Source organism: Microcaecilia unicolor, unplaced genomic scaffold, assembly GCF_901765095.1.
Source record: "Microcaecilia unicolor unplaced genomic scaffold, aMicUni1.1, whole genome shotgun sequence".
Lineage (NCBI taxonomy): Eukaryota > Metazoa > Chordata > Amphibia > Gymnophiona > Siphonopidae > Microcaecilia > Microcaecilia unicolor.
The window spans coordinates 9,233-33,774 of record NW_021963694.1 but is presented as its reverse complement, the minus strand read 5'-3'; the positions used below and the strand labels follow the sequence as shown (position 1 = coordinate 33,774).

At 41.7% G+C, this 24,542-nt stretch overlaps 1 protein-coding gene across 1 annotated transcript in view; it reads right to left on the bottom strand.

Annotated features, from left to right (window-relative positions):
* Nucleotides 1-23,837, bottom strand: part of LOC115459579 (septin-11-like) — a gene marked incomplete at its 5' end in the record, with an annotated part of 29,580 nt that extends 5,743 nt beyond the window's left edge. Inside the window, 2 exons of the mRNA XM_030189389.1 lie at nt 12,285-12,472; nt 23,705-23,837. Coding sequence (XP_030045249.1) covers nt 12,285-12,472; nt 23,705-23,837 — 321 coding nt within the window. The remainder of the gene's footprint in view (nt 1-12,284; nt 12,473-23,704) is intronic.
* Nucleotides 23,838-24,542: the final 705 nt, after the last annotated feature.

Here is a 24,542-nt window from a genome sequence, read left to right as displayed (position 1 = left end):
CAGTAGTAGCTTGAGGAGTTAAATTCAGGTACTCTGGGTATAATACATTTGCATGTGCGTGTGTGTATACACACGCATAAATGATCAGAATACTGGCATTTACACTCATTCCTGGTGCCTGATGGCATCTTCTTTATAGAATTATCCCCTAATACATGTGACATATACAAAAGCAACATTGCTCCAGGTGCCACAAAATGTGTCTTCTGCTGCTATTTACTCCTGGGAGAAGTCGGCACCATGGCTGTTGCAGAATTTGTGCAAAATCCCATCTGTGCACAATTGTGTACTCACTGCACAGAATTTTGCTAGTGACCAAGAGGCACTGGTGATTTGTGCGATTTCTTCCTCCTCCCATGGTAAACCAATTCTCTTTCCTTACTCCCTAATGGTGCAGTACCTCACCCCCCCCCCCCCCCCCCGACCTCCACCAGGACCTCCACCATTGAACTGGGTCGATCTTCCTGGCGAATGGGTAGGAAAAAAAAACTGGAGGAGTTTCTACCCTGGAGAGGAGACAGAGAAACTCAGAGTGAACCTGCAAGGGGAAAGAGATGATATCTGGAGAGGTTTTTGAGCAAGGTTGGGCTGCTGAGGAGGTTGGTTAGTCAAAGCAGATTAAAGTTAGGGGACCTGGGGCAGGAAGGACTCAGGCCTTTATGATGGGGAAATTGTACACAAAATTATGAATGCAGAATTAAAAAAAAAAATACATACAGAATTTTCATAATTCCCACACACTCTCTCAGGAGTAGCCAGTGCACACGTTTCCATGACAACTGGAAAGTTCCCCTATGTTTGTGCACTTTTTTTGGCATAGGATTTGGTTACTGCATCAGGTGTAAAATTGTATTTTACAGATGCGCTAGGAAAGTGCACGGAGTTTCAGCTCACAACCATTACATCAGCCCCATAATGCACTGTATGATTCCAAGCGAGGACCAGCCTCAAAATTTTCATAAAGGGGAGCTCATTTTCTCAGATACATGCAGCTATCCAAGTCGGTTTATTTCTTAAAAAGGGGCACAATTCATTTTTATTCCAGAAATGATCAAATCGTTTTGCTGGGCACATTTATTAAGTCCTGGACTTGAGTGAATGAAGCCCCTGCTTTCTTGCTGTAACAGATCAAAAATACATGAAATGCTGGAAACAGAGTTTAAGTGCCTACAGATGAAGTCTGTCTTGAGAAACACCATGTGAAGAATTTTTTCCTTCAGCCTCTGTCAATTAAAAGCATGAATGGTTCCTTCTGCTATGATATTCCCTCTAATTACATCATCCAGGAGATCAAACTCTGTGCTACGGGGCAGGGGGCAGCAGCTTAACTAGAAAGTGCAGAGCACGATTCTGGACACAGCCAAAAATCAAGGAGCAAACTGCAGGAAAGTAAATATACACCTTCTGTTTGCGCTGCAATATTTCAAATCATTTTTTCTTACCAAGTGGTAACATTATCCTTATATCAGTTAAAAATGTCATTACTTTAAGCTGCTTCCTTGGAAATGGCCACATTGACCATGTACCCCCTCCCCCAATTTGATTGGCCACTTTGGCACAAAGATCACAAACACACTAGGCGTGAATCAGACATGAGTGTCATAGGTGCCCCGTATAAGAGGCTTGAGGAGGCTAAGCCTCCCCAGCCCAACCGTGACCTTCCCCTGGCTGCCTCCGCCTCGAAAAACAATATGTTCCTCTCCTCGCCGGCGTCCACCCCCTCCCCCCCCCACTCATGGCGCCAGCTCCTCACTTCATTGCTCTCCATTCCTTCCTTCCTTCCTTCCTTCCTCCCCCCGCGCGTTTAACCCTTTTATTTTCAGTAGCTGCGACGGCAGTGAAAGAGAAAGCACTGCGGGCTCACCTCCAGCTTCTCCCTTCCCTCACCTCACACAGTATCCTGCCCTTGCAGAAACAGGAAATACATTGCAGAAGGCGGGACACTGTGTGAGGGAAGGCAGAAGCTAGAAGCGAGCCAGTAGTGCTTTCTTCTTCACTGCACTGCCACTAAAAGTAAAAGGGTTAAACGTGAGGGGGGGGGGCAGGAAGGAGAGAGGAGAAGGCAGGGAAGAGAGGAGAAATGCTGGACATGGACGGATGGGAGGGGAAGGCAGGGAAGAGAGGAGAAATGCTGGACATGGATGGAGTGGAAGGCATGGAAGAGAGGTGAAATGTTGGACATGGACGGAGTAGAAGGCAGGGAAGTGAGGAGAAATGTTGGACAAGGATGGAGGGAAGAAAAGAAAGGAAGGAGATGCACACAGATGGAATGGAAGGGAGAGTGGAGAAATGCTGGACATGGATGGAGGGGAGGGGAGTGAGGAGAAATGCTGGATATGGATGGAGAGAAAATTGCTGAATTTAAGGGCTGGATCAGAACACTTTGAGGGCAGATGTTGAAACTGGAGAAAAGGATAGGGACAGGACTACAGATGGTAGACAGGACGCAAAAGGACACAGGAGGATGGTGGGCATGGATAGAGACAAAATATCAAATGGAAAGAAGACACTGCACAAAACAGAAGACACTGGGACCAAAGCGAATAGAAAAACTAAATGATCAGACAACAAAGGTAGAAAAAAGTATTTTATTCAGAATTTATTAATTGGAATATGTCAGCTTTTGGAAATGTGCATCTGTGATATTTTGCATGTAAGTTTCAATTTCTCTTATATTGCTGCATGCTGAGTGACTTCTTGAGGTAACCTTCCAGTTCAGTATTTTGTCTTCATATCTGTTGTGCCATGTGTTTTTCATGCGTGATCAAGATGCAGTATTCTGCTAGCGTGTAGTATTTGCAGCCCTTTTTGTTTTGTTTTTTTTTTTTCACTAGGTTGTGTACTGGTGTTTTAGAGCCTGGTGTAATTATACTGCTGCCTTTCCACGCATAAGGTTGTAGCTCGTCCTGTCATTGGAATCAGTGGTCATGGTTTGGTAAGGTTATTAGTGTGTTTTTGCACAAGTTTGTGTACACTGTTTTGCAGTGGAGAAATTGTGTGTTGGCCTTACTGAGGTGGCACCAAAACATCAGAAAGGGTGTAGAGCCTAAATCATGACTAACTACCTCTTGAAGGATCTACATATGGTCGTTAAAGGAGCTCATTGTGAACACTATCCACCCTAAAAGAGTGTTTTGTGGCTCTACATGAGAATTGTGATATTATGATCCCGTTTCATATTGTTGACGGTCTGCATTTTTCGTATGGGTGGCATATTGGTGTATTAGGGTCTGTCCAGTGTAATATTTATTGTACAGTAAGGTTCTGAGTGTGTTTTTGCACAAAGTTGTGCATAGTGTTTTGCAGTTGAGCAATTGTGGTTAGTATATGCTTTGAGCAACCACTTTATTCTTTGACATATGATACATATCTAATATCTATCTAAATTTAATAAAAGGTATTGTGACATTTTTTTTCTGTGTGTTGTCAGACAATTATGGATATAAGCTCCACCCCTAACCTCACCCCTTTAGCCTCCCCAAACAGTTGGGCCACCAGCTGCCTATGATGAGTGTGCACGCATGTGGTCATTTCCCAGAACTCCCCCCCCAAACACACACACACACACACTGCAGCTTCCAGAGGAACAACTGAAAGGGGGTGGGGGATGACTCAGTAATCATGTCATGCAGGGTTAGTGTGAAAGTTTGCCCTTCATTCTTCGAGAGCAAAACATGACACACATTCATATTGTACAGCTTTCTGTAAGGAATGCCAAGATAATACAGTCTTTAATCAGTTAATCTCCTGTTTTTTTAATTAAAAAAAAGTCTAGACCCTGCATTTTTATAGGCTGAAATGCATTTACAGCCACAGATATGCAGGGGAAAAGATAAACCATGTGCACTAAAAGACTTAAAACCAAAAAGGAAAAGAAACAGGAGCATCGAAGTAGAAGGAGAAATAAAAAAGCAGCAAAACACACTCCTGAAATTTCAAACTAGGACTGCTACCAGCTGAGGAATATACCCGCAGCATCCCAGTATCCTTCCAAATGGACATATGAAGACATATGCACCACAGCTGCTCAAATGGGCTTCAAAGAAAACATCAGTCATCTGGACCATTAGCAAAATTGCTTCACCATATAGCAAAAAGGTTACAGAAAATCTTCAATATATCTTTTTTTGCGTGACAGCTGCCACTGCCTGCCTAACACCCACACACAGGCCAAGCTGATATTCAGCAGGCAGTGGTGAACATTTTTTTTTTTTTAAGCTGCCAGTGACATTATTTCTGGATGTTCAAAGCTGGGCCATGTCCAGGCATGGACACTGAATATCAGGGTTTGTGCGGCTGGCTCCTCTTATATGGTTAAGTGTGACATTCAGCACATAACTGCTTAAGTGGCACTGATTCAACTGCTAAAGGTAGGCAGTTAAATGACTATTGGCGCTGAACCGTATAAGGGCTGACTTCGTCCCCAAACTACACACAGAACAGCCGGATTTGAGTTTAGTGGTCTTTGGTGATTTTCAGTGGCAGTGACTGGTTAAGTGCCGCTGAATATCAGTGGATACCCTCAAACAAGTGATTTAACTGGCCAGGAGCCAAATGGCTGGTTAAATCGTTTTCGAAAATAGATCCCAAAAATCCCCTTCATCTGAGGTCAACCAAAGCAGTGTGTACACCTACTGCACCTGGACCACTGCACTTCAGTACAACTCTGAACATCAATTTTATGAAAGCATGTTGAGATAATTTAATACTCTCCGGCTAATATTCCGCCCGTGGGAAGCAGGTCGGCTAAGTCCCGTGATTAGCACTGAGTCCAGATATTCAATTTTGGGTCATTTCCTGTGGCCGGCTTAAACGTAACCAGCCAAGGTAATATTAAGCGCTGGCCGGTTAAGTTTCTACCAGCCAAAGATAGGTCTGCTATTTAGGCGGTCCGATCTGGCTGCTAAACTTAAGACAGTGAAGTGATAATTAGCCAGTATGTGCTGTTTAACTGGAAGATTGGAGGGTGGCCAATGTAACATCGATTTTTAAAAAAGGTTCCAGAGGAGATCCGGGAAATTATAGACCGGCGAGTCTGACGTCGGTGCCGGGCAAAATGGTACAGACTATTAAGAACAAAATTACAGAGCATATTCAAAAGCATGGATTAATGAGACAAAGCCAGCATGGATTTAGTGAAGGGAAATCTTGCCTCACTAATCTACTACCTTTCTTTGACTGGGTGAACAAACATGTGGATAAAGGTGAACAGATTGATATTGTGTATCTGCGTTTTCAGAAGGTGTTTGACAAAGTACCTCATGAAAGACTCCAGAGGAAATTGGAGAGTCATGGGATAGGAGGTAGTGTTCTATTGTGGATTCAAAACTGATTAAAAGATAGAAAACAGAGAGTAGGGTTAAATGGTCAGTATTCTCAATGGAGATGGGTAGTTAGTGGGGTTCTCCAGGGGTCTGTGCTGGGACCGCTTCTTTTTAACATATTTATAAATGACCTAGAGATGAGAGTAACTAGTGAGGTAATTAAATTTGCTGATGACAAGTTATTCAAAGTTGTTAAATCGCAGGAGGATTGTGAAAAATTACAAGTGGACCTTATGAGACTGGGAGACTGGGCATCTAAATGGCAGATGACATTTAATGTGAGCAAGTGCAAAGTGATGCATGTGGGAAAGAGTAACCCGAATTATAGCTACGTCATGCAAGGTTCCACGTTAGGAGTCACGGACCAAGAAAGGGATCTAGGTGTGGGAAAGAGTAACCCGAATTATAGCTACGTCATGCAGGGTTCCACGTTAGGAGTCACGGACCAAGAAAGGGATCTAGGTGTCGTCATCTATAATACGTTGAAACCTTCTGCTCAGTGCGATGAGGTGGCTAAGAAAGCAAATAGAATGTTAGGTATTATTAGGAACCGAATGGAAAAAAAAAATGAGGATGTTATAATGCCTTTGTATCGCTCTATGGTGTGACCGCACCTTGAATATTGTGTTCAATTCTAGTCGCCATATCTTAAAAAAGATATAGTGGAATTAGAAAAGGTGCAGAGAAGGGCGACAAAAACGATAAAGGGGATGGGACAACTTCCCTATGAGGAAAGGCTAAAGCAGCTAGGGCTCTTCAGCTTGGAGAAAAGGCGACTGAGGGGAGATATGCTAGAGGTCTATAAAATAATGAGTGGAGTTAAACAGGTAGATGTGAAGCATCTGTTTATGCTTTCCAAAAATACTAGGACTAGGGGGCATGCAATGAAGCTACAATGTAGGACACTTAAAACAAATTAGAGAAAATGTTTCTTCACGCAACGTGTAATTAAACTCTGGAATTCGTTGCCAGAGAATGTGGTAAAAGGCGGTTAGCTTAGTGGCATTTAAAAAAGGTTTGGACGGCTTCCTAAAGGAAAAGTTCATTATAAAATGGACTTGGGGAAGCAGTACTGGAGCCACCCGAGCCCGCACCAGGACAATTTCAATGGAGATTCCCTACTAGGCTGTATACTGACAGAACATTTCTAAATTACATAACACAGAAGTATAAGTGTTTTCAAGAAACCAACCAGGAGCATAGGGACAACCCAATTTTATACTGGGATACAGCTAAAGCCGTACTACGGGGAGAGATTATAGCATACACGAGTCATCAAAAAAGGGCACGGGAGAAGGAGTTGTTTAGATTAGAAAAAGAAGTAACAAGAGTGCGGAAAGCATATGGGCGACATCATAGTTTGCAACTTAAAGCCCAACTTTTAGAATTGCAGCAGACCCTAAATGAAGGGATTCATCAAAAGGCCCAAAAAAATTATGCTTATTACAGATACCAACTATACAAATATGCCAACAAAAATAGTAGGATGCTCGCAAGGTTGTCAAAATCTAGACAAGGGCCCTCAAAAATAGACGCCTTGTATTCTCCTAGTGGGGTATTAGAGAATACGGATGTTCAAATCAATAAAATCCTGGTAGAATATTACACGCATTTATACTCGCCCCCTGATCCACCCCCGCTAGATAGCGAGATATACTTCAGTAGACAAGACAACGTCCGAGTGGACCCGGACGGTCTGGCTATGTTAAATGCCCCCATAACAACTGACGAAGTAACATGGGCAATACAGCAGGGTCCTTTGGGAAAGGCCCCAGGCCCAGATGGATATAGAGGGGAATTCTATAAAATGCTGAGGGAGGAGGTGGCATCACCACTCACAGCCATGTTTAATACCATAGTGCAGGATCAACGAATGCCTCCCTCCTTACGACTAGCACAAATTATAGTAATACCGAAGCCGGGACGCGATACGAAGAAACCAGAATCATATAGACCGATTTCGCTTCTTAATTATGAGGCCAAATTATACGCCAAAGTTTTAGCCAACCGATTAGCCCGTATATTGCCAGATATTGTTGAGGAATCGCAAGTGGGTTTTGTGTAGGGCAGAAGTATTACCAAGAATATTAGGAAAATACTTACAACGTTGGAGGTAGTATCTAACCAGGCCATACCATCTGTGTTAGTCAGCTTTGACGCCGAAAAGGCATTTGACAGAGTGGTGTGGGATTTTTTGTTTGGGACATTAGAAGCATATGGAATAAGCGGGTTTTTTCAGGAGGCAATACGGGCGCTATACTATCTTCCACAGGCCCAAATGTGGGTTAATGGAGTACTATCTGCCCCCTTCTCGATATATCGGGGAACTAGACAAGGCTGTCCACTGTCACCGTTGCTATTCGTATTAACATTAGATCCCTTGATTAGAGATATTCAAGGGACGCCTGATGTGAAGGGAGTGGCGGTGGGCGCAGAAACGTTCAAGATCGCAGCATTTGCAGACGACCTTTTAGCTCATCTGACTAATCCAAGTACCTCATTGACAGCTTTATTAGAATGTATGGAAGAATATGGGGACTTCTCAGGTTTTAAGTTAAATTTGGAGAAATCAGAAGCATTGCTGGGTGGGGAGCAGCGCGAAGAGAGTTGGCAAGGCCGTGTTCCATTAAGGTGGGCAGATGGGTCCTTTCGTTATTTAGGAGGGCAGTTGTCCATGGATACCTCAAAGTTGTATCACCTGAATATAGAGAAACTGCTGCAGGATACAAGACACTCTCTTGAGAGGTGGAGCCATCTGCCCCTATCACTTACTGGGAGAATTAATATGTTTAAAATGTTCATCTTCCCTAGATGGCTCTACATCTTACAAGCCATACCAATACACTTATTAAGAAGGGATATACGAAAGTTAAATAGGATTTGCAGGAAATTCCTTTGGGATGGGAAGAAGTCCAAATTACGTTTAGAATATCTTTATGATAATTGGACACAAGGAGGCTTGGGATTACCCAATATTCAAAGATATAACCAGGCCTGCTTACTGAGACATCTCAGGGACTGGGTGCTAGGCACAAATCAGTTTACCCCTATTGGGTGGGAGAGGGCACTGTATAGGCCTTGGCATATGAATTTTCTTCTGCAGGCTAAGTCATCTAGTTTACCGTCTGTATGTAAGAACAGTATTTTATTACAACCTTTAAGACAGATCTGGCGGTTCCTAATGATGGCTTGGAATCACAATCCAAATGTCAGTGATCAGTTACCTCTTCAAGGGAATGGGGACTTTCACCCTGGAATGGAAGCAGGGATCATTAAAAACTGGGCAGAAATGGGAATCACTTTAGTGGAACATTTAACCAATGCGGATGGAAGGTTGTATACATTCCAAGATCTGCAGCAGAGGCTATCCCTAACAAACAAGGATCACTACACTTATAGACAATTACATCACTACTGGTATAGTTTAGATCAAGAGGCTCTGGGTACAAAAATGGGTCAAAAGCTTAGGGAATTTTTAAAGGGGGATGCATACGATCAGGTTTCCATATCAAGTTTACACAAGGCACTTCTGTCGCTTTGCCCACCTCGCAATTATGAAGCACTCACTGCAGCTTGGAGTAAGGACTTGGGATATGAATTGAAAGGAGTAAATTTTACGAAACTGATCATAGATATCCCAAAACAGGTGGGGGGGGCAGAGCTGCAGGAGAGTCAATACAGAATAATACACAGGGGATACATGACACAAACACAAGCAGCGAGAGCGGGGTGGACACCCGATGCCCAATGTTCCAAATGCAACAGAGGACGGAATACCTTTTTGCATGCATTTTGGAGGTGCGATAGAGTAAAAATATTTTGGAGGGCGGTGCATAAATACCTAGAGAGCATCATTGATCAAAAAATACTCCCATCCTGGAGAGGAGCACTTTTAAATAGAAAGACAGCCTACGGGATTTCGGATAGGAATTTGGAACAATTGGTATGCAGGGCTTATGCCGTGGGGAAAAAATGCATACTTAGACACTGGATGCAGGAGGTGCCGCCCTCCTTCTGGCATTGGAGAAATAGGTTTCATGAATTGATGCTATGGGAGGCCAGGGAAGCCCAGGGCAATTCCATGAAAAGAAAGAAGTTTATCTCCATCTGGACCACGTATATACAAAGTATATCCCATAAAGCGAGAAGTGCAATATTAAACAGATTTTCCACATAGGGGATCATAAAGGTGGGAGAGGATAATGGTAAATAGAGTTCAATAACACAACATAAGGTAGAGAACCTTAACCAACACAGTAACACAAGGGTGAGTGGGTGAAGCAACTGAATGGCTCAGGAAGTGAAGGTGGAATATTTCATGAAAAAGGGGGGGAGGGGGAAGGGGATGGAAGGGAGGGAGATATTAGATAAGGGGTTAACCGCAACGCAAATACAAGTTATTATTCTTGGAAAGTGCGGATGGCGGATAATGTTTATTGATGTTTATTACTCTATTTTGGAATAAGGAATAGGTTAAAGACAGTATTAAGGGGGGGAGGGGGGGAACTGGGAAGAAAACTGTAAATCAATTTGATGATAATGGTAGCGGATTGGTGTACATATGACTGACAAAGTTAAAACTGTTATGTATTTAATCAAAGAACTGTATTAATCTGTGACATCATCAATAAAAACTTTGAAACATAAAATGGACTTGGGGAAAATCCACTATTTCTGCGATAAGCAGTATAAAATGTTTTGTACTTTTTTGGGATCTTGCCAAGTATTTGTGACCTAGACTTGCCACTGTTGGAAACAGGATGCTGGGCTTGATGGACCTTTGGTCTTTCCCAGTATGTCAATACTTATGTACTTATGAAAGTGGTATTGCTTGTATTGTACTGACATACGATAATTTTTTTTATATGATTGTTCTACAGTGCTGTTAAATGTGCATATTTTTGATACTATTTTGACGTCTACTACTACTTATTTCTATAGCGCTACTAAATTCCCTTATCTCTTATTTGTCCTGTGTCTGTCCTAATTAGACTAAGTTCTGTCGAGCAGGGACTGTCTCTTCATGTTCAAGTGTACAGCGCTGCATACATCTAGTAGTGCTATAGAAATGATAACTAGTAGTAGTAGTGTTCGAGGCTTCTGCAGATGAAAACAGAGCACATGGGGATGGGGCGAGGATGGGGACAAGTTTTATCCCCGTGTCATTTTCTAGTCTGTGGTTTGCCTGTTGAATTGGGCAGGTTTACAGAGCTCCCTGCAGTAATTTTTAAAAGTCATGGGTCACGACTTTTTGGGCGGGTTTCACCACCACGGCCCACAGGTTGGTTGATGTTCTAGCGCTGTGTCTGCTCACCGTTCCTGTTGGGATCTTGATACTTAAGCTAAGTGCTTATATAAAGGTATTTTAAAAGTCTAATTATGAAAATGAAAAATAAAGATAGTTTGAAAACATATTATCATTGAAGTTTTTGATGCAAATTGTTTTGAGAGGGGTTTTTTTTTGCGTAGATTTAGCTAGGTGATAAACCTGTACAACAGTATCTTAATGGAAGATTCCCCTCCCTCCCCCCACACTCCTCACATAGCTATTTTTGATGTAAAACTGTTGGACTATTTTTGGAAAACCTTTGGGCATGAATTGGGCTGGAAAAGGTTTGGCCGCCTGGCAACCCTTAATCCCCCACTGTTTATTTCTGCCTTTAAAACAAAACCTGATTAAAACTGTGGCCTCACTAAGGGGCCCTTTTACTACGCCACGTAAGCATCTACACGCGCCCAACGCATGCAAAAATGGAGTTACTGCACGGCTACCGCGTGGCTCTTGTGGTAATTTCATTTTGAGCACGCTCCGCTATGCGCGCCCAAAAAATATTTTTTTATTTTCTGGTGCACGTCAGCTATGCGTGCCAAGTGGCATTTGGCACGTGTAGGTCATTACTGCCCGGCTACCGCGTGAGACTTTAAGCTACGTCAATGGCTGGCGGTAAGGTTTCAGACCCAAAATGGATGCATGGCAATTTTGATTTTGCCACATGTCCATTTTCTGCAAAAGTTTTAAAAAGGCCTCTCTCACAGACGCACTAAAAAAAAAATGCATTGGCCTGTGCCCAAAACCCACACTACTGGAAGCCATTTTTCAGCGCACCTTAGTAAAAGGACCCCTAAGTTGGCAGCATTTATACATCTAGGTTTGTAAAATGGGACAGCTACATGTGGAAGCTGCCAGGCTCATGACCCTCATTTTATCCACTTGTTTATTTCTAAAATGGCTGCTCCTGCTGTGTGTGCCAGCAATTACACACGCACTCCTGCAAGTGCTTTAGAAAAGGCTCTGCATCCCTACCTTGTTGTCTGAATTCCAATCTCTACCTTCTATGCAAATGGGCCTTAACACATATTAAGAGTCTAATGAAAAAAAGTATCACCGTAAAAGAAAAGAAAAATGTACAATTTATTAACCTTTATTTCTAGGTTTTAATTTTGTCATTAAGATGACTAGGTCCTATTTGTTTTTTGTGCAACCACGACACATAAAGGCCCAATTTGTTCTTTTAATAAAAATGCTACTACTAAAAATTTGTATTTGAGTTTGCTTGATGTACAACTGACTAGCTTTCTGGCTAGGATGTTTAGATTTTTGGAGGAAACTGTGTTTGTCTTGGTTATGTTTATATATACGCAGATGTGAAACCACTTACTTGTATATATCATTTCCTCTGTGCTCGAAGACACCCAATAAAGAGCTGCAAAAAATGTTACTGCTTTCTTAGATGCAGAGAAAATTTTTTTTATCATTTTGCCAATCTTTTTAGAAAAATAAAGGACCAGTTTCCAGTCTCATCAAGAGAAAAAAAACCAAACACTAAACTGTTAAACAAATAAAAGTTAAATGGAAAAAAAAGATACCCAAATGAAAGAAGAAAAAGGAAAAAAAAAAAAACAGGAAACGAAAAGTCAAATCATTTGAGAGCTGGGCGAGTGCCACAGTGCAGCGCTTACTTTTTCTTGTCCTTGTCTTTCTTGGCTTGCTGGGACCCAGCCTGTTGAGCCTGTGACTGGAGGAGCTGAGCTGCTGCTTTCTTCTTCTGAAAAATGTTCACCTCGTCCTCAATCTCCTTCTTTTTGTCTTCCAACTTTTTCTTTTCTTCCTGGTGAGTCCTCTTCAGATGGTCAAACTTCTCATGGAGCTGTTCATACATGGACAGGAAAAAGAAAAAGGAGAGAACAGAACCACATTCTTATACAGCTGGAAAGGTTTCTCACATTTCATTATTTTGGGGCTCTCAGTACACCTTTATGCTGTTGGGGGGTACATGGGCAGCCCCATTTTAGACAGAAGAAGGAATTGAGACCTGCTGGTCAGTGAGTTTCAAGTTTCATCAGTATTTTGGAACAGAATCTGCTCACAAACTACCTGTTCTAGAACACAGGAAAAATACAGCATAAACATCCACTTTAGAAAAATAAACATACAATATTGAGAAGTTTAAACCCAGCTCATAACCGGTTATATTGTACAATGGCAACATACCAGGTATATATGCTGGTACATAATTGGTTATCTTTGTAACCTTGGAAACATAACCAAGATATTAACCCGAAGCCATCACAGTGACCAGTTTCCCTTACCTGTTTGGCATTTAGGGCATTTGGAGGATTAAGGGGGCACCCCTCCCCCCAACCCCTCCAGTGGAGTACTAGTCTATATCAGCCGTTCATCAAATCCTAAATGTGCTTGATGACAGGTATGTAATCCTGGTCCCACTCACACCAGTTCAGAATGCCAGCTAAGCTCTTTGGGTAGGCACTCGGGCCAGGTTTCATAAAACTACTTGGATCTGATCAGCTGGATGCAGCCAGGGAAATCTGTGATAGGCCAGATGGCATCCTCACCTTGCTTTCCAAAAATCAGTGCTTCCCCCCAAATTAAGCAGTCACATCCGATAAAACTCTAATAGCTCAACGAACATTTTGAAACAGTCACTTCATTAAAATAGCATGTGTAATTTGTTCAGGAGGAACAGAGAAATGAACAGTCACATCCGATTAAACCGTAAATCACTGTCTGTCCCATCCCAGACCAGTGGTCCAATTAATGCTGGGCAAAGTCCTACTGGGAGTGGGGCTTCTCTGTGCCTACTCCCCTCCCAGGTGGTGTCCTTTCCTGCCAGGCATTTCTCACAGTTTCTCGCTTTGGGAATCAGGTACAGATCTTCTCTGCTAATCAGCAAAAGTTACTTCAGCCAGCAGTGACCAGGATCCAGCTCCCCAGTTCTGGGATTCTCTCTTGGTTTTCAAGGTCTAGGCAGGGGCTGGGCAACCAAAGACCCCACTCCAACAGAGCTCTGTCCTTTTATCTATCTCTCTGCCCCACCTCCTCATGCTGGGCTTCCACCACCTTGGGCAACTCTGCTAGCTCCCATCAGCATAATGACCCCCAGGAGATCCTCCCACAGCCTGATCTGCAGCAGAGGTATCTCCTTGAGGGTTAAAGGTATAACTCCCAATATCTATTTCTTTTAGGACTAGAGGCCAACTAAATTTTGGTTTTGGTGCCAAAACTGGCCTGAAATTTGAATATGGCCTTGTTTCAACCAAATTTTGCTTGTGCATGTGTAGCTGAAACAAAAACTCCCCTCCAAAAAAGAAACAGGCCCCATTACTTATCCCCTCCCCCCACCCACAGGTCTTCCTTTCAAACCCTGGTGGTCTAGTGGCCTCAACAGGGCAGAATCCCCAGTCACTCCTGCCCATGTTGGGTCTGCAGTCAAAATGGCTGCCATGGGAGGTCACACCATTCTGGAATTGGAGCCAGCATGAACAGGCACAACTTGAATTACTCCTACCTATGCCAGCTCCAATTTCAAAATGGCTGTTACGACCTCCAGTGGCAGTTTTTGGCAGCCATTTTGACTGTGGAGCTGGAATGGGCAGAGCAACTGGGGAATACTCCTGCCCCAACAAGGGCACTAAACCACCAGGCGTTGAGAAGTAGCGCAGGGGGCGGAAGCCTATGGGTGGAGGCCTGTTTTGGAGTGGAGTAGGGCCTGCTTTGTTTGGGGGGGGGGGGGGAAGAGGGGAATGTGCTGGTACTGTTTTTGTTTTGAATTCGGCTGAAACTGTGTGGCAAGTTTTGCCACAGAATCAGTTTCAGTTGAAACAAAAACAAACAGATGTTCAGGTCAATGTGGCTTACAAAATAAAGATGAATACATGAAACAGCAAATTATAAAACTAGTATCATTCTTTAAATATCAGTGACAGGTGTGTGTGACCTGATAGGAGATTATGGGGGAAATGAATAGGATTGCATCGTGTACAGGATGTTCTATTAATGGTTCATTTCAAGCAGTTAACATCTTCGTTTGTTGGAGCAATGAATGGTCATTTCAAAAGTTAACATCCTCTTGTTTGGAATGATGAATGATTGACGGTTCTACATGGCAAGTGTTACCATCATGTGTCTCTCTGCATGTGCTAATATTAAGCTTGGTAGCTTAACCATGGTCTGTGAAGCATTTATTGAAGAGGACTGACTTGAGGGCCTTGCAAAAGTGCAAATAGTTGGTTATCCACCTGATGACTGTTGGTAGTGAGTTCCACATTCTAGATGCAAGATAAGGAAAACCTGTGGCATGGATGGACTTATACTTTATTCCCCTACAACTGGGTAGATGCAATAGTAAATAGCTTCTGACAACCAGCATGACATTACATAAAGGCAAAGTTATTAGTGGGCACATATAATCAGGGGCCAATCCATTTAGTATTTGAAAGACAGTAGCTGTGATTTTAAATTGGATTCTTGCTTTTACGGGGAGCCAATGTAGTGCATGAAACAGGGGAGTCATTCTTTGATAACATGAGGACTTGAAAATCAGACATGCTGTGGTATTTTGTGACGTTTGCAATTTCTTTAAGCTTGATTCTTTGCATCCGGAATATACAACATTACAATAGTCGATTTGGGATAAAGCCAGTGATTGTACCAGTAAACGAAATAACGTGGCAGAAAAGGAGTTTCTTATTCTCCTCAGTTTCTAGAGTGTCCTGAACACCTTCATGGCTACTGCAGGTATTTGCTGATCTTATGTTAGGTGTTGATCTATTATGATTCTGATTTTTATACTCCTTTCCAATGGGTAGCTGTGAGTGTCTAACTTGAAGTCAATTGGGTAAGTAGGGCAGATTGGGCTATATATTATGAAATTTAGTCTTTTCTTTGTATAAATTTCAATCTAAATGTAAAGGCCTACGTTTCCATGTCTAGTCCTGACTGAATTTGATCTTTTATACTTGGATATCCCCTATAAAAGGGATGTAAATCATGATATGGTCTGCATATATGTCTCTAAGCCACTTTCCTCTAGTTTCCTTTCTAGGGGAGCCATTAGGATGTTGAATAAAATGAGCGATAATGGTGACCCTTGTGGCACTTCACATTTTGGAGTCCATGAAGAAGAAATGATTGACATTTTAACTTGATAAGATCATGTTTTAAGGAAACCATTAAACCAACTCAACACTGTTCCTCCTATCCTTATGCTGTCAAGTATAGCAGTATGTCATGATTCAACACATCGAATGCTCTGGACATGTCAAACTGTAAACCTAAGACTGATCTACCTACGCGTAACTCTTTTTATTAAACTTTGCTCACAAAGGAATTTAATACAAATTCTGTGCTGTAATCTAAATCCTGATTGAAATTTGTGTAGTATTGTATATCGGGGTAGATAATCCATTAGTGGTTGAGAGACCACCCCTTCCATGACTGACTAGGAGGGAAGTCACTGGTCTATAGTTTGTTACATCATTTTTCATAATCATGGAATTCTTGAGGAGTGGTGTCAGCATGATACTTGCTTTATGACATGAGAAATATCCTCTGTTGAGCAAAAAAGCAAAATGTTGTGTCAGTATCTCCGTGAACCATATGGGTGCATCTCTCATTAAGATATTAGGACATTCATCCAGTATACAGTGAGATTTCACATATTTATTTAATAAGGTTTGAACCTCAGCAAATCGATGATGTTTCGAAAGAGGACCAAGATCTTTATCTGCCCATACTGGATCAGTTTGCCAATTTAGTATTTCCAAGTAGTTGTCAACATGAATCTGGAGTGGGTAATTCTGACCTGATTTTGTCTATTTTTTTGTGCAAAATATGTGGCTAAATCTTGTGTGTGTGTGTGGGGGGGGTGTCTCATTTAAAAATGATACTGCTTCTGTGTCAAGCAATTTATTTACTAAGCTGAACAACTGTAGTGATTGGCTGGCCTGTTCCAATATATTGCTGCTCATAGTAGTTCCTTCTTGCCTGTTGAATGATGTTATTGTAGGTCTTCACTGCCTTTCTCCAACTTGTCTTAAATCTCTAGCTCCCTACGTAGCCTTTTGGCCTTTAATATCTCTTGGTTGACCCAATTTGTGCTTTCTTTTGCACCTCTTAGGTGCTTTCTTATCCAGGATGGATCTACTATTAAAATCCCAGGATATTAAGAAGTAGTCCAATTCAGAGTCTAGTCCTTCTGAGTCATTTGTTATTGTGTTCCAGAAGTTGTCTGCTTTGATCTTTCCCCTTGCGATGGTTTGAGGGTTTGTTCTGTTTCTCGCTTCTTTCTCCTACCTCTTTCCATTTTAGAATGAAGATCAATTTACTGTGGTCCAACCATGGAATAGGTATCCAACTGCTATCTGTTATGCTAAAATTTATATGCTCTAAATGTTTGTGTAAATAGATCTAACAAGTGACCCTTATAAGAGGAGGTGGCTCCAGGTCATTCAAAATCCCAGGATGCCAGAAAGTAATATCTTTGGAGCTGTGATTTCCTGGTTTTCTAGGTAAATGTTGTCGTCTCCTATCATGACTACTTTTGCATGGGATGTACATATGTTGGAGATAAAGTCCATGAAGTCTGCTTGTGCCTCTTGCGAGCTCACAGGTAGCTGAAAAAACAGAGCATGTCAGAGTCAACCTTGATATGATGCATCTCAGATAGTTTACGCTAAGATCTCTAGGGAGGGTGCTCTGTGTTCTGATATCAATTTCAGATTGAAAAAGGATCTGTAGAAGATCACTACTTCCCCACCCCCTTTTTTTTGTGTTCTTTACCAAGCATATCAGATCATAACCTGGTGGGTATAGGTCATTTACCGCTGGGTGTTCTTTACTATGTAACCAGGTCTTAGTTATGAAAACTAGGCCTAATTGCTCCTCTTCTAGCCATGACCTCATGAGTTCTACCTTATTGCTGAGTGTGCATTTATGTACCCCACTGGTATTGGTACATACAAGTCTCGTTCACTAGCCTTGTATTTGACGGTTATCAGATGGTGCTTTGTGTTATGTGTTCTCCGTTTGTACCACTTGGGTGCTCAACTTCTATCTGGGAAGTTTAGATGTCTAGGAGAAGTTATCTTGATTCTGCTTAAAGATCTATTGTGTCTCCCCATAGTGGGACAGGATCCTCTCAGATGACACCTGGTAATTGGTAGTAACAGTATCCTATATTGTGGGCCTTGAAACCAAGTTCTTACGTTTATTAACCAAGATATTACTAGAAAAAAGTCCGGTACCTTTGTATGGCTGTCATTTTGACAGTTGGTTCAGGTGTTGATGTAGCCAGGGTTTAGAAGCTGATGGTATGGTCGTTTCTTTGCCGTTTCCATAGCTGCACACAAAGGGGCGCTTCCTTGCTGCTTTCTTCCCTGGAAAAGAGCTATGCTTCTGGTGGTGTTGTCCGGTGGACAGGGTTTCCACCTCTCCAGGTTTGACTGAGAGCCTCTTGGATCCAACTACCCATGTCTGGCTTTGAGATGAACTCAAATCTCCAGATCTGCACTAGTTTTATTCTGGTAGAGGGGCATTTATGATACAGAGACCATGACTGTGAGAGAGGTGAAGTAGCAAGCTCTTTTCTCATGTACTCTTCTTCTCACAAACTGGTTTCAAAACTTGTGTCTGGAGTGGGCAGCAGCATTCCTGATATTGGAATAGGGCTTTCCTTGCTTTCAGTGAACAGGGCTCAATTACTATTGCCAAAGAGCATACTTAAGAATGGTGTTGGTACAAACTCCTTAATACTGTAAAGAAAATAGATGGAGAATAACAGCCTCAAACTTATGTAGCAGCATTACTTCACAATTCAATAGCTATCATAAATCTCATCAGCATAAAGAAAACTCCAACAGTTCAAACTAAAAGGGGAATTAACAGTGAAAAACCATCCTGTGAAGTCATGTACTAGGGAAAAAACACTTATTTATTGCATTTGTATCCCACATTTTCCCACCTATTTGCAGGCTCAATGTGGCTTACAGAGTTTTGTTATGACATAGTCATTCCAAGATATCAGATACAATTAGTAATATACAGAGATTAAGAAAGGGAAGAGAGAAGGAAGGTGTTGGGCAGGATAGTATAGATGGTGGATTTTAATAACTGGGGTGGGTTGGTGAGGTAGTTTTGTAAGGCTATGGGTTCTCTTTGTAGGCCTTATTGAAGAAATGTGTCTTCAAAGATTTGCGAAAGTTAGTTATTTCGTCAATGGTTCTCAGGGCTGTAGGTAGTGCATTCCACAACTGCGTGCTCCTGTAAGAGAAGGTGGTGGCGTGTATCAGCTTGTATTTTAGTCCTTTACAGCTGGGGAAGTGCAGATTGAGAAATTTGCTTATCTGCTCTCTTCCTCTTATCCAAAGTAGCACTTGTAAAATCCAAACTGGCAAAGCTCCAGGAACAGTTCCAGATCAGCTTCCACCTTGTAAACACTCTCACAATCACGCAAACACAAGCATAATCCTGACAAGGATCCCTCTTTCACCAGACCTTCTGGCTGCTTTAGGGGAAGAAAAACTTCCAACAACTGTACATTTCACCAAACATGGCTCCCAGACTAAAAATAAAAAAAATAAAATAAAAAAAATGCTGTTATATCCACATTCGGTATCACTTCCGGAAAACAACTCCACCAGCTTAAAAAAAAAAACCCAAACAAACAAACCGTTCTATCTTCTGATTCAAGTCCTGAGGCCAAACTGTCTTGAGCAAATCAATCCAATGTTTTTTTTTTTTATGAAGTCTACATCTCACATCACATCTATACTTAGTGTCCACCAACACTTCAAGTACCCCACATCTCAAATCCGAAAAGGAACGTGAGGAATCAAAACAATGTTGCACCAAGGGTTCTTCCCCCTTTTGATGAATGTCATTACAACAATGTTCAAAAAGACAACTTTTGAGCTGCCTTGATGTTTGTCCCACATAAAGAAATCCACAGGGACACCTTAGAAAATAAATCACATTCTTTGAGACAATCTGTACGCTGCTTCAATTGTATAACCAGCCTCCTAGATAAATGCATGGAATTTCCTTCAATCATAATTTCACACACAGCACATCATCTACATTTAAAATGTCCAACTTCAGCACTCTCCTGCCATGTCCATATATCTGACCTGAATAGACCTTTCAAGTTAAAATTTCTACTGTATGACAGACAATGGCTCATGAACAGAAAGCATTCTCAGATACTTTTTTTTATAATTTTACCCACCGCTAATGATGAAGATGAGTTTTTCAAAACAGACCAGGGGAGGAAGACGACCAAATCCAAATGACCAGCACAACGAGTAGGAGCTTCAATACAAGTTTATTGGGACCCAAAATGGTCCGTGCTTCGGCAAAAAACCTTCTTCGGGGGTCAGGTAATGTAAAACTTCAGCACAACTCAGAATGCAAAGTGGAAGTGCTAAGTAAAGAACAGCCAAAAACACTGTGTTCACAAAGGGCTCTAAGTGAAACAGTGACATGGAGAGTGTCAATAAAGGACCCAGATGAAAGAAAATAAGAAATTTTCAGCCATTCAAGTAGCTTTAAAGATCTTGTGGCGTGAAAGCACACAAAAAAAAGGAGTTTAACCCTACTATAAAAACGAGTTTTGATACAGAAATAAGCTAGGCAAATTATTAGCATGGATGACTAAACCATGGCTCCAGCCTAAACTTTTAGCGCTAATCAAGATGGAACAGGGAAAAGAGTATGGTACGTAAGGATATAGCAAATTCATTTGCAAAGCATTAAGCCCAGAAGAGGGTTTGGAAGAGACATTTTATTTAAAGGTTGTTACAAAATTGGATCTCATACCCAGTATTTCTAATAGGGAGATTTTATTATATAAAATAATTACAGTGCTAAAATGATTTTTATATTCCAAATACTACCCTTCTCCCTCAAGAGGAAGGGTTACAGAGCTTGCAGTAAGATTACATCAATTTTTGCTGAAAGGGGGAGAAGGCTAGAATTAAACTGCAGCAGCTTATGCAGCCTAAGAAGAAAGTTGGGATGGCACTACCAGATACTGAGTTTTATAATAGGGTATATCATATGAGGCATTTGGGAGACTGGTTTGGGGACACAGCAATTCATAACCTATGGTCTTGGGAAAATACATTTGGGTCTATGGCCTGCATGCTACAGCATCCCAACTTCCTCAGAAAATTTAGAATAGTGTGATGATTAATCCTCTGTTGCATATGTGGAAACAGGTATGTCAGAGTATGGACATTAATAAGGAGGCTGACCTTTCATGCAAACAAGGACTTCCTGGTCAGAACGATCAGCAAGATATTTTTTCAACTGGACTAGAAAACGTCTAAAACACATGCATGTTCGAGACTGTGTGGAATAAAGTTTGTTCAATATTAGAAGATGTCGTTTTCTGCTCCACATGGACTGCTAAATCACATAGGGACAGATGATTCATGAGGTCACCAGGGTTTTGTTAGTCGAAGAGTTAGAAGGGTCTTACCAGCCGACTGTTAAATTTTCCCTGGCATACAAGTACGACATTATATCTGCATAAGATCTTAATGATGGATGTAAGGAATGATTAAGCATACCTATATTGGACAGTGAGAAGGGTGGTATTTTAATGTTTTATGCAAGCCTACCCCCTCTTGGACTGTAGAAAGTGGCTGAATGTTGGACTTTGGAATTCCAGTTACAGCTGAAGTGATTCATTGGGGATTAAGGGATATCTTGAAGTGATCATGAATGTGGAGCAACTGGAACAATACAACATTTTGACAAGAGCCTATATCTATCTATGGGGGTCTTTTACTAAGGTGCTTATGTTTTTAGAATGCGCTAAATGTTACAGACGCCCATAGGAACACATTAGCGTCCCTAATATTTAGCGCGTGCTAAATCAGGACTACTGGATACATGTTATTTAATATCTGGAGAATGGATCTCCATGTGATATCAGATGGGTGTGTGTTGCTCTTTGATTTTTTACTGCTGGGGGACCACTCTAAGAAGAATATGTGATTATTGCAAAGAGCGTTGTTGACAACACAGAAATATATTTTGTTAAAATTGCAAATTCTCCAAATTTAACACAATGGAGAAACTTGTTTCAGTTCATGTTAATGGAGAAAATACTCATAAACAGAAGTAAAATGGGAGATATGGGTAACATTTCAGAAGATTTGGGAATCACTATGGAATTTTATCACCAGGTATGTATTCATCTGAACTATTAAGAACTAAGTACCAAAGTGACCACAAGTTAACAAGCCAGTGCTGCAAACACTGTCAAGGAGAGGAGGTAGGGCAAGGGTGGTACAGAGATGGCAGAGGTAATGGTTTAATTCCACTGGATACTGGTAGTCCAGGAATTAGTGTGAAGTGCACTGCTGGTCCCTGGAGGAAAGAAAATGTTATAATCCAGGTGTGGGTGGGTGAGAAGATGAGAAAAGAAAGTATCTTGGGGGTGGGAGAGGGAAGGAATGAACAAGAGGAAGCATTTTCAGTTAGTTATTATTGGACTGTAATAGAACAATAATCATACATTGTTAGTCTACTGAAACTGATACAAATGGTTGTCCATTTGGTGCACTTGTTAAGAAAAAAAAAAAAAACAGACAATGAAAGGTCCAAATCATATTCTGAATTTCTGTAAGTTAGTGACTCAGAATTAGGTGGTGAACCTGTTGACCTCAGTCAGCTTTACCTAATCAGCACTATTTGAGAGGGCATTTAAAAAAGAATTCTTTCCAACCCAACAGAAGTTAGATCTGGGGCAAAATAAGTTACCAGAAAACTTAATGAAATGGGGTAAAATTTGGCATGTGGGAAAAGCCAGTACAAGGACACACCTGATTTGAAAATGGGCCAAATCTGACTAGAGTTTCCAGAGAAATAAGCTCCCCCCCCTCCAAAAAAATGACCTTTTCAAATGCATTAGGAGTTCTAGCTTCAGCAGAATACAAACTTGCAAAGAATGAACAAGTTAGGGAATTCTACCTTTCAAACTTCCTTGCCCCATTCTCTAATAGACCATATTTCCCCAACCCAAAAAAACTACACCCCTGCAAGTCAAATATTAACCGCTGCAACTGTCACCCCACCCCACGTACTGCTCCTACCTGAAAAATAGCCCTTGAACCACCACCCCCAAACTGCCCCACCCTCTAAATACTGCCAGCAGCTGACTTAGGGGGCCTTTTACTAAAGCTTAGTTTGAGTTATCTGTAGCAGGGCCCATAGGCATACAAAGACCCCTGCTACAGATAACGCAAGCTAAGATTTAGTAAAAGACCCTCTCAATCTGTAAACTGCAGTTTAAAAAAATTAACTGCCCACAACTATCCTACCACCCTTTGAACTCTCTTATCTGTAAACTCCCCCAACCACAAAATCTACTCCCCTGAAACTACTCCCCCGTAACTGCCCAACCACCATGCAAATTGGTTCTACTCCCAAAAGCAAACTCCCCTGCAACTGCACCACCAGCACCCAGCAAATTGCCCCTCCCCTTCAACTATCCTCCCACAAACTTCTCCATTGCTTCCAGTACCCCCCCCCCCCCCCCACACACACACACACAAAACAAATGCAGTGCACTTACAGACTACACAACACACACAGAGTAGTTGGGGAGAATTCCATGACCAAAGGAAAAAGTAAGAACACACGAATAGCCTTCCAATCCAGCCACAAGGTACATGACTCCTGAAGCTGGCACTGCACGCCGAAACACAGGTCCGTGTCAAGTCTGCTTGCATATTTACTGATATTCATCAATGAAAGATTTTCAGCATTATCTACGGCTCTGTGGTTGGATTAGAAGGCTATTCATGCATCCCTACTTTTTCATGTTTGGATTTTACACATAGGATTGCCTTTCCCTTTTTACTGTGTGAGTGAGAATTCCATGAGCCATGGTCTGCATACTTTCCCCAACTGCTTTAAACACATTTTCTCCAACTAAAAAATTCCTAAGTTTCCAAGGACAGGGGCATCTTAACATTAGAAAGGAAAGCAGCCCAATTTTTATAACTGCAATTTCAAGCTTTTGCCGGCATTAAAACTTGTGAATACAAATGGATTTACTTGGGAAATATCTTACATCCTTCTCTGCTTCTTTCAGCTCTGCTTCTTTTTCCTTCACCCTCATCACAAACATCTGCCTCATCTCTTCCTCCTTCCTTTGTAGCTCACCCAGGAATTCGTTCCTCTTCGCTTCATATGTCTCTTGGAGGCTGTCAACAATGAACATAAAAAAGAAAGCCGTGACCAACAAATCGGAAGCCATTTACTGTCTCAAAAAGAGCAGCCACATTCCAATCAGATGTAATGCTCTTTATTCCAGTTCACACAAAAGGAGAACTTAACATCTACAATTAACACAAAACACGGCAGTAAAATTAAATCATGTTACTCCATTACTTTTGGCCAAACACTAGCTACATACTGTCTCATGAACACTTTGTAAAAATTCTTACCTTGGTTCACTAAGAAATCCTTTCACTAAGCCTTGGTAAAAAGTGGCCTGTGGTAGTGTAGGCATATGTATTGGGCACACGCCGGGTCAGTTTTTACCGCATCTACAAAAACACTTTTTTTTTTTTTTTTAAATGGGACGGGAAAAGGGCCTGCGGTAAAATGAAATCGGCGCACACCCAAAACTGGCCTGAGCCCTTAATGCCACCCATTGATCTAGCGGTAAAAGGCTCACGTGCTACACGCGCAATGACCGGATGGCACATGTCAAGTGCCAATTACCGCCGGAACCGGTGCATGTAGAAGTAAATAAATAATCCAGCCGTTATGGGCACGCACTGAATCTGAAATTAAAGCCAGGAGGGTGCGCTGGCCTGGTGATAGTTTTATTTTGGTGCGAGTTGCATGCGCGTACAGCCTATCGCGGCTTAGTAAAAAGGTCCAAAAAGTTCACTGTTCACATG